This window comes from Strongylocentrotus purpuratus, unplaced genomic scaffold, assembly GCF_000002235.5.
Source record: "Strongylocentrotus purpuratus isolate Spur 01 unplaced genomic scaffold, Spur_5.0 spur5_scaffold_13, whole genome shotgun sequence".
Lineage (NCBI taxonomy): Eukaryota > Metazoa > Echinodermata > Echinoidea > Camarodonta > Strongylocentrotidae > Strongylocentrotus > Strongylocentrotus purpuratus.
In genome coordinates, this window is record NW_022145598.1 from 20725291 (window position 1) to 20745315 (window position 20025).

Here is a 20025-nt window from a genome sequence, read left to right on the forward strand (position 1 = left end):
TTTGAGATACACTTTAGTATAAATCCTCTTTTTAAAATGTAATACCATTATAATAAGGGGCTATCAAGATTTATTGAAAGACCGTACGGTGAATTAACAAAGAATTTAGAAAAAAAAACAGGAGGGGGGGGGGGTGGGCTCTCTTGATGACAAATATGGCAAGACAGAACAACAGACATGCATAGAGAGATGGGGTTTGTTTCCTCTATGTTTACTACTTTTGTGGTATTCAAATATGTTTTATTTGGTTCAATTATGTTTTCTTATTTTGCTTTTCTAGAGCCTATTTGGAAAAAAAACAAAACAAATATCGATAACCCACGATGCCTCTGCTCAGGCAAGCTGTCGCAAGACGTCTGCGTCGAGACACGTGGTTCCAATTTCAATACAAATTACTTTTCTGGCAAATAAAGTGATCATCTGTTATTTTCCAAAGCCCCTCCGAATGGGCCCTGATTATGCAGAGGCCTAGACGAAATAACAATTTAATCCTTTCGATCATACTCCGGGTTTAGAGGAGATGAACACATTTGGCGGGAATTGTCAGAATGACAACTTCATACAATTCCGAAATAAGCAACCGTCTGACTCATCCTATATACTGATATACATCGAAGCAATTCAACGATAGTCGTAAAACTTACGCATTTCTAAACACTGTTACCATGTCAGCAATGCTTATGTCTTGAAGTTTCACTCTTATGCATATGTCTTACAGGTCGGTGGACGAGTTGGCATGAATTTAAAGCAAAATATTGGCACATAGCCATACCTATACCTACCAAAATCAGTTGAATTTAGCTTCTTTTAACAATTTCACAAATTGGCTCAATATACGGCTAATTTAGGGTTACTAGAATGTGAGAGTGTGATGATGTGAGAGTGAGAAAGCGAGGGAGAGACTACGAGAAAGGAAGATAAACTGCACATCAAAGTATAATCAATTTTACTCTTAAACTATTTTTTTCATAAACGAAATAAGTATTACTCATTTGCCCCTCCCAAAACACACTCATTGCATCGCACACTTTCATAGACAACATTTGTTCAAAAATCTAAATATACCCATTCTTTAAAAACGCTATATAGCCCCTCTCTCACTCCTTCACTTCTGCCAGCGTTCCCATCTATCAAAACTGTCATAATCTTTCGCATATGGTGCCAATAGATTTCTTTAGATGATTTACATGTGTGTTAGCAAATCCGGATATATCACCAAAAGGATTTGCTCTTGGACGGGTAATGATTTTACCATGCCCTTGTAATTTTTCCTTTTTTCTTGTTTGGAAAATTTTGATTTTTTTTTTTTTACCCCCTGAAAATTATGATCGCATAAACACGAAACTTTATACTGGTGTTGCGCACGTACATAAGCACTTTGCTGTTTTGTTATACGACGTGTGGAGGATACATTACCAGTCATAATGGAACATTACAACCACTGAAATGCAACATTTATTGCTTATAAATGATCTATTATAATATTATAAATATGATGTTTAGTGGTACATACCCCTAGACAAATTCTGGGCCACTACAAATAAAATAAACAAAATCATCGTTATAGTAGATCGCTTATACATGACTTGTCAATTCATAGACTGATAACTTCAGAAAAAGTCGACACTTGTCATATTAAAATCAGAGTCACAGATCATCGAAGCAATTCGAAGGTTATTTAAAACTCAGTCATGTCCCAAGAAGTGACATAACGCATTGTTTCCTATTTTTAACCCTGTCTCATGTTGTATCAGTTTAATGAGAAGCTGGGGCCGATGATCACGCAATGGCAATGCGAGCTTTGTGTGGCTCATCGAGAGGGCCTTTTGAAAGAGTTCGAGGGCAATTTTGGCACAAATACAAACCTCACATGATTGCCTCAATCGTGTGCTCCATGACAAATGCAGATTAATGTTATAAACCTGTTTTCCTAATATGGATTCATTATATATTTGTACATCTTTAAATAATCATATAAGTGTGAATCATGCATTGAAACATCGCCTCTCAAGTTTCTGAATGAGTTAATTTTAGTAAAATATATTTCGGATAATAAAGTATGAATTTTTTCAAACATTGTCAAGTTTATGTTCAATTAGGCTTGCACACACAGTCATTACGTACAAACCCGAGCTACATATTGTTCTTAAATGTATAATCTAAGTTTATGGGACATTAAATACAGCCATGTTCTAACACGGATAGAGACCATGTTGGTATATATTATGCGTTTTATTAAGTAATGTACTATTATCATATTATTATAATATCAATTAGGCCCATGCCTATATTCCTAGCAAATTACATTTATCATTATAGGCACAATCAATGACGGAAATGGGAAAGAAGATTAAAAGAGAGTACAAGAACGTGGAATGGATGAAATTAAAGAGAAGAAATAATGAATAACCAGTAGAAAAGGGGGAACAAAATGTTTTAGATCAGGGGAGTTTGCCTTTCCAACCAATTTTGAATCAAGAGAGCGAGAGAAAGAAAGAGAGAGAGAGAAAGAAAGAGAATGAGGAAGAGAGAGAGAGAGAGAGAGAGAGAGGAAGGTAGGAGGGGGAGGAGGGGGAGGAGGGGGAGGTAAAGTGAAAAACACGATACAAGCTCATTCCCTTCTACATCCTCCTCATACATACATTCCAGTAAGACTACTGCCGCCCCCATGTCAACAGTGCCCTCTTAGCTAGTGGCCGGACTGACGCTTCGCCACTTAAAAGAATCAAGAAAAGGGCGTCAAAGAGATTGCAAGAGATCGCCCCTCTCGAGCACCTAGATTATTTCCTATTTTCAGGTCGATCGCTGTCAATTTGCCATCGGGTGACACATGGGCTATTGTCCACTGTCAACACCATATACAAATCCTTTAAGAGTTAGTCAGGTTTGGAAAGACTCCATTTTCTTTTCGCGAGATGTGTGTCACTTTAGCCTTTGTTGTCCGATTTCCGTTTCTGGCAAGGGTCAGGAGGGATCTGGAAAATAGGTTTTAGGTGGACTTTACAGAGAAACAGAGGAGGAAACTTTAATACACAGCTGAGTTCAGGGGATAACTGAAACAAAGCACGGATAAACGTCAATCTTCCAGTATTATGTCTTGATATTCGATTCGCCCTTATCCAGGACTTGATATCATGATGACAGTTTTTTCGGGGGTGACGAGCTGGCGGATTTCTGAAAACCCAATATCTTGCCCAAGTGGGTCTTTTGGTCAAGTTTTTGTAGAAGCCGTGTGTTAAAGGCAACATTTAACAATGTCAAATTATGAGATGCATGGTCCTACGTGTTATCAGTGTCTGTGATATGGTGTAATATTGAAGCCCTAAACAAATTGCGCTTCAAAATGATCATGAAGTGCCTCCAAAAAGTAAACATTTTTGAGGGACCGTGTTTACCATTCTCATTTTTTCCAATAGACTGTAGTGTTATAAAAACCGTTAGGAAAATGAAAAAAAGAAATTTCGAATTCCAATCATAAATATCTTGATAATCAGACAGGCGATCGGCTTGTAAAAGTCATGGGATTCCTGACTGACCTAAAGGTTTATAATCATGATTGCAGCATGAGGTAATCCAGGATTTTGTTTCAGAATCTGTAGCAATGTTACCGAGTCACTTTAAAGCGTATACTTCACATTAATCGTATTTGCATCGTTAGTATTATGATCCAGCAGTATTTGGAAAATTACCCAAGGCATGCACAACTGCAAAAGTAGACAAACAGTACTTGGTTTGTTTATTTCACCTTTTTTCTTCCATTGACATACAGTACGTATGCCAAGCAAACTGTGTTTAATTGTCAACATTTGAATACTTCAAGAACATTGTGCATAATTATCTTAGAAAAGATAACGCTACAAGAACGACTCAAAGTCACAAGAACAAAAAACCCTACAACTAATCAAAACAGAAGAATATTTGAAGAGAAGTACTCACATGTCTCCCGGTTAATCTCAATGAGGTACGCATATATATAAACATACATGCTAGTTTGTGATATGTGTTTGTACAATTATGATGGACAGTATTTGTAACACTGTCTATTTTGATAATATGAAATAAATGATTCAAGAAGCATATTAATATATGATAATAATAATAACAAAAATGAATGAAATGCTATGGGTATACGGTAAACCCCTTCCCCCGTATACTTGTTTTTTTCTCAAGGTTCTATATCATATGCCCTTCTTTTGCATAGGTATCACATATTCGCGGTTATTTCAGTTGTTTATGATAGCGCTGCAATAATCTATCTATGCGTGGGCAACATAGAACACACCGTTAATATTGTGGAAGACATTTCTAAGAGTTTTGTAATGCATTTTTTTTTTTACAATTCCGAAGAGCACATATCCTCGATGCCAAGTTATAAATAACAAGAGTGATTCTAAAATTATCTTCACGTCCAGTCATAATAATTAGCATTCGCGGATGTCTCAAAAAATAAGGAAGCCATTTCCCTTCATTAAGTTAATTAATGTGAACCTACATTTTCTTGTTTCCTAGAGAAAGTTTCCTTTCTACCCAGAATGTGTGTATTTTTAAATCGTTCTATTCTCTCTAAAACGACATGTTGTTGCAAGTACATGTATTACTTATTTAGGCGTGTAGGCGAGTAGAAAAGAAGATAGACTAGTGCTAAAGCACGAAATTGCCCTCATTAACGATGGCAATGTGTTCCATATCGCCCATGCACACACACCCACACATGGGTAAAATAAAGGAGAACTTAATAGAAAACAAAATCAGCGAGTTTGATAAATTAAATATCAGCATCGCCTAGGGTCTTTCCTATCGCAAGGTACAAATCGATGAACCGTTTTTCCTGTGTAGTTCTAGGCAGTCGCATTGATATCTAGATCTGTACATAGCGAGTGACTCTGAACTTTGGAATATGTTGATAGGGTCGTCAATTGATCATGAAGAACCCATGTTTACAACTCGAGACCGAACTCCATTCATAGTTATTTCCTGCTGCGAACGAGCGCAACCACAGGAGACAGCTCTCGGTGACCTGGGCCGACCTCATTAGCATAATAGTAAACCTGTCAGCCCCGCCTCCGCCCGCCGCACAGACCAATGACAGCCCGAGCCTTCCATGTGCTCCGAGGTTTGTCAAAACATCTGTGAGTCTCGCTGTGCGCGACATTCATTGACGACGTAGTAAAAATAGGTATTTGTAACTGAGCGTTCATATTGATACGCTGCGATACGCAAGACGCACGTGCTTTTTCGTCTCTGCTCTTCGAGGCATCGTCTGCAAAGAAACCCTTTTATTCGGATTTGTCACAAATTACGTGAATCTTGTCTCGCTGAAAAGTCTCCTGTTTGACAAGCAGGTATCGACAGGACAGTCAAATTTAGCTCACTTCATTGTCAAGGTGTCTCTTCCTTCAGAATATTGAATTATTTGAAAAGAATCTGACCGTTTTGAACGATTGTTGCACTCGGTAATTTGTCTGCAAGGTGCATCAAGAAAATTCTGTTCTGGTGGTTGAAGAAATAGTTTGGTCTCTCTCTCCTGCGAACAGAGCGAACCATTCAACATAGGGGATTTCAGCACGTGATGCGGATTTACCACAAGAAAGGTGAGATTAATTCATTTATTTTCATCGATTCATCTTAGAAGTTAAGCAATTCAAATACGTTTTATACCTCAAAACAAGGTCGCATTTCCCCCTACCTCTTTCTACTCAATAGTCTACCATTTATCCTATGTTTGACCCAATGGGGTTTTAGCGTGCACATTCTACAAGTACCTAATCCCCTCTGTCTTCGGAGGTATTTGTTTACCTGTTGAAACTGTTCTTTACCATCGTTCTGTGATATTTGCCTCATTCTATTAAATGCACTTGTTATGTTAGCCGCCTGGAAGGCTTTTGTTCAATGTATAAACATGCATGTTTAACGAACCAACATTAGTAGTGCATAGTCACCTCAGTTCAGCTAATACACGTTGAGGCGATGCTTGAAAATGCAAATGTCATCTGCGGAATCGTGTTGAGCCAACATTTATTATGAAAAGGATGACCGCATTTTTGTGATGCTGGCTCTTTTCCATCACCTATCCAATTCTACGACATAATAACAGGTAAACACTTGGCAAGTCAAACAAGACGCTATTAAAAAATCCCAAAGAAGAATCATCTCGCCTCTCGCCTGTCTGTGAAGGACTTCAGTTTATCCCTTCGAAGTTCAAGTCAGTGCCCAGCCAGGTGACCTGCTAGACACACAAGGAAAATGTATCTAAAAATATTCTGGTATGGCAATGAAAATGCGTGGGTGTTCTATTGGCAATTAGGACTATCTATTTCTGGAGTTGCCATTAAAACGGGAATACATGCAGAAATCCGTAAGCATAAGGTTTCAGTCCAAACATTCACGTCTAAAATATAAATGATTGCATTCTCAACCATCAATGCCTGACTTACGTCTGTATCCTCGTTATGAGACAATGGAACTCTGCATAAAGCGATATCGAGTGTATTGCTCTCGAATCAAGTCAGATCAAGAAGATGTGGTTGTAAGTTAGATTTTATAGCTTCTGTTTCATTGTCATGTTGAAGGGTCGAGTAACGTATAGTCGTGATAGTTATTGGCGTATAGATAAAGTGATATAGGATGAGTCAGTACTCGAAACGTTGATTGAGGGGTGGTATTGCTCAATCGTGGATGATGCGTGGCGATTGTGTGAATCCTTTTCTTGTTTTCTTCGAAGAGTCTCGTGATTGTCATATGGCCATGTGATGATGTACTATTTATAGAAAACACGTCCTCTTCGAAGTCCAATGACCGCTGCTGTGATTAGTACCACTCCTTTGCTGTTGTCTTTTTTTACTTAAAAACTCGGTCCTATTTTGTCGAAAACACACACAAATTGTTCGTGTCAATATTCAATTTTTCATGAATATACGATTATAGAAAGAAATGAAGTCGACTGAGCCTGACATGGCCCAACGATCGTCTATGAAATTTAAGTAATGAGTCAAAATTAGCAGCTAGCCAGCTACTCAATTTAAATAGGATGCAAGTACAACTTTCGGAGAGAATCGACTAAAATGATGGTGAATTTGGTGATAATATTTGATAATCTCGATTTAGTGGACAAAAATGAATACACAATAAAGATCATCTGAAAAATACGATTGATTAACGGGCTTAATTTAGCAGCTCTTTATACCTTGATATAACTGTAAAGCCGGCGTTAACCCGAATGGAATGTCTGTGGCATTTGTCCGTTATTAATAATTCATTTTGCTATAAAATTAAAGCTATATAAGCATGTTAATTGTTATGATTACTAATCATGTACGGTTGTATTAAAGGCAGGTCGCAGAGAGAAATTGTAAATATTGGAATCAATTGGGTTGCAATCAGTTTATTGATGTCCGATTGTCATTGTCACTCCGTGCAGTTCAATTCAACGTGTCTGTTTTCCCGAGAAGCAGTATTGGTCATGCATCCATAATACATGACTGAACTCATTCTTAGTCACTCATTTTGGTGGCCACCTTGCTGTAGATATCATTACGATGTGACGTTTCTCCCCTGGTTATTTATTTGCAAATTGGTCTATCCAATCGTCTTTCGTTGAAAGCAAAGGGAATGAGGAGAACTGATGACACATACACGGTGATGCTTCAAAGACAAAGGGGTATCTGACATTGGCTTAACATGGAAATAAGAAGAAACAAAAGGAAGCCGTATGATCATCACATTTGCGACAAGACAATGGCTAATTATGCGATATTTATAATAATGTTCACAACACACAGTGACAGTGTTTGTATTGAACATGTTGGAATGGATGTGCAAATTAATCGTGTAAACTAAGATGTGTATTGCATAGAAATGCCATAGATAATTAGCCTCATGTGATGATCAATTAGGTAATAGTCTAGATGAGCTATTTGTAATGAGCTGATATTATTTTGTAAAACATATATAGAGACAGAGGTAAATATATATACAGAGAGAGAGAGAAAAAAAGAGATAGCGAGATAGAGAGATAGACATACGGAGAGAGCAAGAGGGAGAGCAAGAGGGAGAGAGAGGGAGTAGAAGGGAGGGAGGGGAGGGGTGGCGATGGTGAGATTAACCGTCTGGTTTAGAATGGGAGCTATTAATATTCATAAATATTCAGCGATTACCTTTCCTGATAAAACCGAGGTCAGCTCGCTAATGACCAACGTCAACATTGTCCAATATTGTAATAAAGAATTGCTTATCTACTATATGACTGTGTTATTAAATGTCATTACGGTGCGATAACATCTTCAAAGGGAATTCCAGTATGCATGAAATTTGCAAATGGACTCAAATCCGTCACAAATCAAATGGAAATCTTTCTTATATTTGCGCTATTTTCTAAAAGTGTAAATTGTTATCAGAAGCCTGTATACAAAATAGAAGTCGAATTAAAGAAGATGGTTCGTAAAGAACGCCTGCATTAGGGAACAGGTGATTTTGTTCTGCCTCGATAGCATCTAAATCCTTTCAGCAATTTGGAGTCCCGGAGTGCTTAAATTATTCAGAGTATACTCAGTTGATATGTTATCGTGGCAACCCGAAGCTGTGCCGCATCTACAAGATCTATATTGTTAATATTTCATTTTCTATTTACGCGATTCTGAAAGGGGCGTACATCGTGTGTCAGGTATTGCGTAGCAATGTGGGCAGCTTGCGTTGAATATCAACCTTTTCAGGCCCTCTAAAAGCTTCACACGAAAAACAAAAAAAATCCAGGCACAATTTTACTAATGTGGAAAGAATAACCTGCTCGTAGTATTGGGTTTGAGCCACGCCCTAGGATTGGTGACTGATCAAAATAATGTCATCAATTTTGAGTAAAAGTGACTTGGGGCATTATAATTTCAGGGTTGGATAAAATGAGTAACCGCGGTAAGAATTAACCACCGTGAATATCGATTGGTGAATAGTTATACCATGCCGTCATTCTTTGGTCATTTTTGGCTGGTGAAGCATCATTGGATACTAAATACATAATGCTAACTACCATTCCGACACGATATATATATATAAGAATTAACCACCGTTAATATAGATTTGTGGGTAGTTATGCCATTCCGTCATTCTTTGGTCATTTTGGGCTGGTTGAGGCGCATCATTGCATATTAAATTCATAATACTAACTACCATTTCGACACGATAAACCTCCATAACCCGATATGGTTTGAAGGATAACGCAGCGAATACAAGATGAGTCATCTACAATTATCTTTTGTATAACGCGAATGAATGTTCGTACACTATTACGTGAATGTCTTCCTCAACCCCATCCCTTTAATTAGGTAAGTGATAATCGCTAATCAATACGAATTTCCTTTATGGGCCCCTTGATCACCTATTAAAGATAAACTCCAGTACTGGTAAAAAAAAAAAAAAAAATCTCACAGAATCAAACGAAACTTACACTGAATGTTCAAGATTACAAATAAATGACATGTGCCAAACAATTTTGGAAGAAAATGTATACTGGCTGAGTAATGAGCATAGAAATACAAGGAAATCAAGGTAGTACTAGCCCCGACACCATGTGTGTTGTCCCATATATAGCTTTCTATGTGAGTGCTTGTTACTTTACCAAGACTCGGTCAAATTTATTATGATTTTGATGACTCCAGAACCTTGCAGTGCTCACCAATATTTACATGCTACATGATCAACTGTTTCTGATCCTTTCCACACCTTTTCTTTCACAATGCAATCGCATTACCAGTACTAAAGTTTATCTTTAACTTGCTTTATCATGCATAATCGGAAATGAATTCGGTTTGAACGGTTGTATACGGATTCCCCAGTCGTTTCTAGTCGGACCAAGGATTTATACTTAGTCGAGCTTGTCTAGAATATTCCTGTTTAGACTATCCTCTGGCAATGACAGAGGCCACGTCTTTAGCGGTAATCAAATGCAATCACCGGTCTTAATCATGACACCTACTTGTCTCTGAGATGGTTTTAGGTTTAGGTAAGGGATTGCGAATCGTCATGACCACGCGAACATTTATTCTGGGCAGTGATGACGCATCACGAATTATGTTTTTTTTTCTTCTAAGCTTGGAAGCGCTCACGAAAAACAGAAAGAAGGAAGTCTGGTTATATTGACAGTGTTAATATTACCTGAGTTTCCTCCTTGTTATAATTTTGGGGATGACTTTGAATGAGTGTCAGAATGAGCGATGCGAGATTACTTGTCAACTCGTGATAACTACAGTGCACCAAGGAAAAACATGAAATGCATCTTCTGCACTTGATTTCTGAACCTGCTTCTGTGCTTTGACAACCTCTGAACTAAAATATTATGTTGTTAAATTGATTCCCATGACCTCACATGGAACAATATGTCAAAGATATGATTTGCCATATCTTCAGCTCTATACGATGATTGGTATGAACTGGGATGTTTGTGCGTTCAATCTCTAAAATTGACCCGGATTGGGGACAGTCTGAACATGTTGTTAATCATCACAAGCCCGATATAATTGTTGTGAAAGTATGGGAAATTAATATAGACCCTTCTCAAACGGTTGACCTGTTAGGAAAATGATGAGAGGTCGGGAAAGAAAGATGTTTACAAGATCAAAACTTCTGGGCTGATGCATACAGCAGTGGCGAGGCCTAGTATGTAAGTTCAGGCAGGGCAGTCCCAGAGTCGTTCAAACCCTATCGAAATTTCTAGGGTGTCAACCATGAAATTGCCTTTCAATCTGTTTCTGAACTCGCACACCCCTTTTTCAAACCGTGTTTTCAATCAGCATGTTGTCTGCTCATTGTTGAAACCATCCGTCATTCATTTTTTGACACCGTATTCTATTTTAGTCCATGTTTCGTGCACAAACGTTGAACGCACACTGAACCCTATAATCGCATCAACGTGTTCTCACACTAGATTACGAAATTCTCGGGAAAGAAAATCTCTTTAAAAAAAGGCGGAATGAATGGAAAATATGAATGAAAATACCTTCGTGTTATATTCATAGAAGCCAATCCATCCTAAATGGTTTTGTTCTTTTGGCACTGGGGTCGGACTGGGTATGATAGGAAGGTTTGAAAAAGGCCAGAATGTGAGATTAATTCGGAGAGAAAAGGTCTGGCATAATCATGATAATGGGAATTCAGAGCCCCGGATAACACTTCGGCCACAATTGAGCAAGTTCATTTGGCGAACACCTAGCCGTACGCTCTTGACATCTGTGTCAGCCTTCCCATTGATACGTGGCATTAAACCAGGAGGGTTTATACGCCAAAATGAATATTTACCTGTTTATGCGAACACTGACATTGAACGCGCATGCGCATAGGACCATTGACGTGGTAACCTTGTTCTTTGGTGAAGGAATCCTGATGAAATTCATGATGGCTTGACGTAAATCCCTAAACAGTTAATTAACAGGATTTTGTGTTGCCTTGTTATGAAGATTCTGCAACTGCACAAAGAAAATTGCCTTCCGACGTGCAGAAAATCATGCAGTCGCATTGATTTGAGTATAGCCAGTGTGAAATAAGGTTTTAATAATCAAAAAAGAAAAAAAGAGATTAAGATACAGAGAAAGGAAGAAAACGCAAGGCCTTACCAGGGAATCGAGCGCTTGGTATTACCCAGTTTTTCGATAAGATCTTATTGAAAATGAATGTTCAAAACGATGGTCGCCTATAATATATATAGATCTGTATCTTTCGTGGAAGTCCAGGGTCTGATTGTCACCAGTGTCAACGCAACCCATCCACATTTCCTTCTTCCTGATCCTTTTCCTTTGAAACTTACACCGGACTCGTTTTCTTTGTCTGTGATAATACTTCCTGACAAAAGTACTCTCCTCCGAGTTAGTTCTTTTTATCCTGTTGTCTTCGAAGATCCAAAGTCACAATTGTTTTCACGGAAAAGCAACACTCTAAGGCTCCGATTTCGGTTTCACCTGAGCTCGAGCAAAACGAAAATGAGCGTATCGGTTCCTGGATGTTGGAAGTACATAATAATATAACGGGACACCAATCCTGCAAAGATTTCTCACCATCTGTAACAGAATACCTTTGACATTTTGAGTTCGTGCAGCAGAACAAATAGATATTACTTGTCTAATTGATCAATCCAACTACGTTAACTTTCCCAATATAGAATCAACAAAACATTGAGGCATTAATCGGTTCCGTGATCCCTTTTCCTTCTTTCGATACGGTCACACTTTTCACACGATATTTGAATCTTTGTTCATATGCATCGCGAAAGAATAGGATTTCATTGTCACACTTTCGGTAATTAATCCATGAATGTCATGCCCGCCGTTAGTTAAATCAGATATTTTTCAAAAATAGTTTAATTGATTTGCATATTTAATGATTTATTGCCATTTGCCAAAGTCTCAATCCATATCTGTCACCATTACACTGTGTGACAATGAACAAATACTCGCTCAGGTGCTCTTCGCGTTTCCGTTGCATTGTCTCGTTTGTATAGAGACAGGGGTTTTTATTTTTCGATCTATTAGGAAAGATTTTATTTCTTTCGAATGTATTGATCATCGTCGAAGTCTGCAACAATTGCGATGGGAATCCATCATTAGACGAACTTCTTGACAGCCAACTGTCATTGATAAACGAAATCAAAAGAGAAAAGGGTAGACAACAGTGAAATTGTACCTTTATTCTGCATTTATTTCTCATGGTGGCTTAGATAGGAATATAGCTGGGGAGGTAAAGCGTGATGTTATCGCATTTACCCCCCTCCCTCCAAACAAAAATGTTTCAAAAACTTTCATACCAACGCCAAGTGTGTCTATAGGGTTTCCATGTTTCCATGTAATCATGTGCTTTTACATTTCATAGGGTTGCACGGGAGTCCTCACATTCGATCGTATGAACAGATACGAGACCACCAATTTGTAAAGCTTTACAAATCACCATATTTGTTTTTATAAAAAGGTGAAACTTATAAATGCTTCAAAGCTCTGTGACATTTCACAAGCATGGATAGGTTTACTGGGGTGCTAGATGTACATGATATATGACATCGTTCCACGGTTCAATATTGTGATGAATATTTGGGAGATGGTTGGTGGGCGCGACCATGTCACAAATACAATTTTAATTTGATTTATCAAAACCCATGTTTACTTCGTAGATGATATACAGTCCTAGTTGAAAAATAACATTTGCTTTCGTCACGTTTATGTTCAGAAAACGTGAAAATCTGGGCGGACTTTAAGATGTAGTAGAGCAGAGACCAAGTTATCTGTATTTGTGGGATTAGAAATCATAAAAGTAAAAGCTATTCACAGCAAATGACAAGTTATGGATCAAAATTTTGGAAGTGATATTTCATTTAGTTCAGCAGAAATGTACCTCAAGGATACGTCCTTGGCTCTTTGCTTTTCAGTACGAATACATCATCGGTATCGACATGGCACCATTAACAAAAGTCCAACGATAATATGGCCCCGCTTGTCTGGTTATGATTAATTTAAAACATGTTCCTTTCAAAAGCCATCTCTTTTGAAATGTCGTTTCGATGCTCAGGTCAGGTTGGGGGAAAGAAAAGGGATGGTGAAATGATTTTACCGGGCGTTTGGCTTTGCAAGACCATTATCCCCAAATTTTAACTGGTTTAATTGACTTCGCTGTCAACACCTTTTAACTATGTTTGGCGTTAGGGCTTACTTACTTACACAAATCTTTAATGGTTTGTTTAAGAATTGCTTGCAAATGAAGGGATTCATTTAAAAGGGGATCAAAGCTGAAAGAGGATAGATAACATATCGGGTAAACATAGGATCAAAGGAAACCCTGCCTAGACAAATTTGGGCGAGGACATGCTAGACCAGCTCCGGGGGCATGTTCCATTTAAACACACCGCTTAAGTTAGGGAAAGCTCTTCATCAATGGGGTGGAATCGTTTTTATTTTCACTTCTATTCTTTGGTGCATTAAGATAATTCGTCCAATCTTTTTCCAGGCGATTCAGCCAACTGGGGACAAGGCAATATACTTTTCAGGCTCCTCTGATCGGGATAAACGGGCACACCTCATGATAGTTCTACCGGTAAACTCCCGAGGTCGCCCTCTCATGTGGCGTCTACCAATGTGCCTAGTTTCACATTTAACATTTTAATGTATAAACGCTTCCTGTAGACATTATCCCAACTTTTAAACAGAAGTTAAATGTCGTTTTAAGAACAAGGAGGCGGTTTTGAATCGTTGTCGGCAATGGTTTTGTTTACCAGCTTATCTAAAATCCACGAAACCGAACATTAATTTGGTTCTCCTGAACATCATTAATTTTCTTGAATCACCTCCAGCTTCCGACAGGTATGAACTCACAAAGGATAATTCTTGCACAGAAATGTCAGAATGGCGTAATTATGACAGCTATAAAGGGAGGAAACATATTAGCCCGCAAAGGGGATTACACTTATCAATAGATGTTGTTGCATTCGGGATAATTACGACCCATTATAGTTTGCCTGAAAATTGGGCTATTGACAATAGAGTAAACATGGATCAATGCTTTTAGTTTACTTTGTTCAAATCGGCGTATCGGCAGCGGGGCAATTGTAGGACCATGATGGGTAATTACACCAACCAAACCCGCCCTGGTGGTATCAAATCGTCTCCTTTGGTCTTTAGATGCCAAATCAATTAGCGAAATACCCAGTTGGTTTGGCCATAGCAATCAAAAGAAGGTGGGATTGAGCTGTAATGAGGCCGTTAAACCGTTTTGTCTGTCTCCATTTTGTTTAAATTTTATTTTACCCGCTTGGGTGCGCGTTATGATGTAAGGTAATATTAAATCTAGCTGTAGGCAAGACCCGTGACCCGGAATGGGGACATGGTCAGCTGGCCAGTAATCGGACATCAAGATGATCTAATCTCTTTCAAAACTTGTCAGTCTCTGTCTCATCTCCCGTCCTTCGTTCCCCCTCTGGACTCACTGTCTGTAGCTAATGATCTGTTGGTAATTTTTGGTATCAAAGATTTCCCCTTTTTGTTGTCCACTTTTTGTTTTCCACTGAATTACCCAATGGAATAATAAAGATAAAATGTCTAGACAAATTAAATCTTCTATGAAATAAAGAGATAGCATTTGAGTAAGAAACAACTATTAACTTCGATTGCCGTAAAAAAGGCTGGATTATTAGAGTAATGAAACACGATTTTGATTACGCCCATGTTTGAGGTTTTCTTTGGTACTTGCACGACCCCCTCCCCTCCCCCACCCCCTCACTGATGTTACTTTTGTACTACATGTCTCGTTCCGCTGGCCAGCTTTTTTACTCACTTGTGGCGCCGCGTGTTGCTGTTTATTCGTTTGCCACACCCCTTCGACAACGCCCACTCCGCCCTTTCTCGACTTGCCAGCAGCTTGAGCAAACATGGCGTTCTCCCTTTGTTTGAGGGGAGGGGGGGGGGGGGGGATAAGGGGAGTGGAGGGTAGTTTTATTTTTTAATTTATTTATTTGTGACAATTTTTAACGTCGATTGTCATACAAATTGCTGAAGTTGCTCTACATATTTATTTCCCCAAAAGACTCGAGTCATGTTGAGGCCACGTGGAGGGTATTTTGTTCCATTTGTTGCTATATTAAAATAATACAGCTAACGATTGCATTTCTATGAAAGATCGTTTATCCTATTATAGCCTAGATCCGACTAAATATCAACATGATCAAGGGAATATCATTTCAGATGTATGTTCAAAGCATGTCGTTATTTCGCACATGGTTAGATAGCAGGCAGCTACATACCAGATACCTCTGATTCTTACAATGTCACACCACAAACAAGAGTCCCAGTTGGTGGTCATTCTGACATTTTTGGATCCTTTTGTACATTACTGACAATTTCGAACCGCCAATGAATCATTACATGCCAATTAGATAAGCAACCTATTTACCACAGTAATGACAATACTATTTTGTGGCAGGGCGTTCAATTCTGTATTGACAAAACACCCGTCATAATCAACACAATCATGTGTCAAAAATATTCCGTTTCATTAAGGACAATGCTGCGGAGTTCTTCGAATTGCCACCAATTCCCAATATCTTGTACTTCTCTTTCGTTATTCAATGACTCAGTCCAGATCAAATAAAGAAATCATATTCATTTGTTGTGGTGATTTGTATAACTGGGGACGAGTTGTCTATGACACAGATCGAACAATCGAATGACACATCGATGATCAGGTTAGTCTTGCTCCCAGGCTTAGTGAACCTCCAATCTCTATCAAAGTATTTTGGTAATACTATTGATTATGGTATTGATATGCTGTATCATCCCTACCATTTACAGGTGGATTGAAGTGGGTTTAGTGGTTGACTGTCTTGCGCCAGGGTTCGTAAGTTGTCTTGCATAATAATGGCTTTGTTATATGACCATGTATGCTTCATCCACGAATTTCGAGGAAACTTAGGGATTTAGAACATGAGTAATGGGATGACGTAAACGTGACCTTCCCTCACTGTCGAACAGCAAATCAGGGCGCAATAAAAACAAAAGTACGAGAAAGTACAGTTTATAAGCAGAAATAGCCTGTCAATGGGCCAATATCACTTACTGATAATTAAACAACTAATACACATTATAAGAGAAACATTGAATTTGATGCGTTTTGAAATGTTTATTTTTTCATATTACTATCTATTGTGCTTGCCATCCATGTCCTGACCTGACATAAAAGATCGGCAGTGGTGTTGACGAATCGAATACTCCATTTTCATATGAAAGTATTTTTGGGGGAGGGTTCCATTAAAACAATCATGAGAAATGTCCTTATTTGATAGCACGATTAGGTCGCCCCCATTCAATAGTTAGACCCCAGTATACGCGTATCGTGACGTCATTTTTTGGAAATAACCAGCTATCGCCTTCCATAGAATTCAAATGATTGGTTGTGTATCACATTAGATAAATATTGATATATTTTTCTCCCTATTATACGAAACTTGTCGGTAAACCGAAAAATCCTTGCCTTCGGCTATTTATACTGGAATTTAGGCAAACACGTCTTTAAATGGTTAGCTTGCAATTAGAATCATGTAATAGAGCGTGTAATCTTGCCGCGTACAATACGATATTTTTGTTCGGCAAAAAGATTGGGAATGTGATTATTGAATAACAGGTTTGAAAGTAAAAATGAAAATGGAGGTAGAATGGGACAGACAATGGTAATAGAAACAACACGACATGAAAAAGGTAAGAAAAAAAAACTTGGGTCGGTTCCGGGGGGTTTTGAAACGAATTGATACCTGACGTTTATAAAATAAGAACGATACGAGAGAAAGAAAAAAAAAGGTGGTATTTGGGCCCGCGGCTTATCGTACGGCCACACAACAAATGATCATTTCCCCCGAGCAATAAATAAGCGACAATCATAATTTGAACTACTGCAACAAAGGAGGTACGTCCGGCATACAAGGTAAAGAGACATGGAATCGGAGAATGGAAAACAAACCCCGTAAATTATCATAAGGAAGATAAAGAAAAAACTTGGGTGTTATCAGTTAATGGTGATAAGATGAGAAAAAAAAAGGATTGGAAATAAATGTACAAAGAAATGACAAAATAAAATAAAGGAAAAACAAACGTGACACTGACAGTGAATAACAATATTGAAGAAAATAGAAGATGAAAAGAGCTAGAGATGGTAATGAAAAAGAAGATGAGGAATAAGAAGGATACATGTACTTGAGATCTACTGACTTTTAATAAGGAATATGTTTTAATCAACGCAATTATATCATTGATTACATCGCTTCCCTGCCGGCCATAAATAGGCCTACCTGATTCGGCGCGATCTCAGCAGGGGTAATAAAACCACCGAAACAGCTACCCAAACGCACCCCTCAATAATGACTTCCACGCTCCTATGTTGATTGATCTGTCCACGTATTGCCTTAAAAAAAGGTTTCTGCTGAATTTATTCTAATTATGGTAACAGAGTGATCATAAATTCCGTAATATACCCGCATCTCTCAATTATTATATCACGCATTAATACTTTTTTAATAGCTTTATTCACGCCATAATGATATAGCGTATGTCGATATAATAAATTGAAATACTCTTCTTGGAAATATCATCTTCGCTCATGAAATGTAGCAGAAAGTACTTTCACTCCGTCTAGCGCAATGACCTTTTATTTTAGTATAATGACTATATAAAAAAAAAACAACCAACCAACCAAAAGAGGATAATGATGATGATAATAATGATGATAACAACAATGAGAATTTGTAAAGCGTCATACTGCAATACAGAGTACACGAACAAAATCTTTAGGAGTAATATAAAAGTTGACATGAAATATGCGTGAATGACGTATCTAGATGAAATGTGAAGACATTGAATTCATTGTGCGTATAGCAAAGTAGAAGCCCTAGATTCACATCTGGCTACTTATAATGCGTAGACGCCCTCGAAGTAAAAAGTTTGCCATGATGTTGCCATAAAGAAGCAAAAAAAACACACGAAATAATGACAGATTACCCCACCACCCTCAAATGGCACTTCCTCCAAAGATTTGTTCTTTAAATTCCCAAGTATTCCGTCATGTCAACATCAACGTCGTTTAAATTTGTCTTTCCTGAACGAGGGCGTGATGGTCTTAAAAGACGACATCTGACAGGTACAGAAACTTATTTGATAAATGTTTGTTCAATAGATCCCAAGCTTTGGGTCAAAACCAGATCCATCTTAGTCAGTTTTTCTTGAAAAGGCGAGAAAGAGAAACTAGGGCGAGCTTTCCATCAAAAAATAGAAATGGAATATGATTTTGAAGAGTTAAGTATATAATGAAGAAGAAAAAAAAAACGGTGATAATTATTTTGACCCTGTCCGCATTTCGTTATGATAATTGAATGGTCAAAGTGGCGGTCAAAAACTATGAAGATAAATATTTGATTGAGGTTAGATTGTAGGTGAAAGAGAGCAAGGAAAATGCAAATAAGATGATATTTGACAAAAATAATTTTGTGTCGTGATTCGTAATGGAGACAAGATTGAGGTCGTGTTTTGGATTGGATACAAAATGACATCTAAACCTGGTGTGATTTTGCTTTGCAAGTGAAATAATAATTACAAAAGCAACGCTAATCCTTATGAATTGAAAGTGCAAAGTAAATGTTATTCACAATAATTGACCAAGAGGATTAGCTTTTACAGAACATGGAACAAAAGTTAAATCCTGGCCATGAATCCATTCCGACTGCATATATACCTTACCCAAAGTAAATTGATATGCCTTGTTGCAGTTGAAGTGAAACGGAAACGATTGCCTCCGAGGTCAGCTCTTCATGAAAATTGATACCTAATCTTGTAGGTTTATACCCGCAATTCTGACACCAATTTTCTAGATTCATTCATCAAAAGGAAGCGAAAAATTGATTGATTTTCACAATTTTGTTTTGTATAAAATAAAAGTGGGGTATGCCCGTATATTCTAGCCCGAGGTGATCGGTTTTCTTTTTTTTTCTGCATTATATGTTTACTTGAATCATATAGACCTTTTCAAAGCATGCCCGCATGTTTCAAATCGTGCTATGAATTGTTCATGCTTCGGGTTCCTTGCAAAAGGCCATTGTGTGCTGCATAAAATTATGCATTAATATTCCAAGCATCTATACCAATGTACTCTGGGAAGATGAACACAAATCATGAATGAAACCAAATTAACGTTGTATCTAACAAGTGTTTTCCTCACGGGAAAAAACACATAGGAGTGATCCATTCATAACCATTACAGCATCTACAAAAATAAACGATGTTTGTCATGCTTTCTTTATACTGACCTAGTACCACGTGCAAATAGGATGGATATACGATACCTATCTGAAAAAGCCAAAGCCAAGGGATTAATTAGTCTCTTTTGGGCTGGATGATAATGAGAATGACATTTTTCGATGGTTTCGTCGAGCCCTCGCGTGTTTATTGACGTAATAATTCAGACATAATTCGACTGCGTGACAGTTTTGGCACATAGGTGCAACAGACTCTTGACTAGACTTTGAGT

At 38.0% G+C, this 20025-nt stretch overlaps 1 protein-coding gene across 2 annotated transcripts in view; it reads left to right on the forward strand.

Annotated features, from left to right (window-relative positions):
* The first annotated feature begins 5151 nt into the window (after positions 1 to 5151).
* The window catches only part of LOC575445 (homeobox protein TGIF2), a 33012-nt gene continuing 18138 nt past the window's right edge, over positions 5152 to 20025 (forward strand). Inside the window, exon 1 of one of the 2 annotated variants that reach the window (XM_775847.5) lies at positions 5152 to 5591. In XM_775847.5, coding sequence (XP_780940.2) covers positions 5570 to 5591 — 22 coding nt within the window. In that variant the 5' untranslated portion in view covers positions 5152 to 5569. Of the gene's footprint in view, positions 5592 to 15909; positions 15914 to 20025 lie in introns of those variants that run through there. The other variant, XM_011681298.2, reaches the window with a different exon arrangement.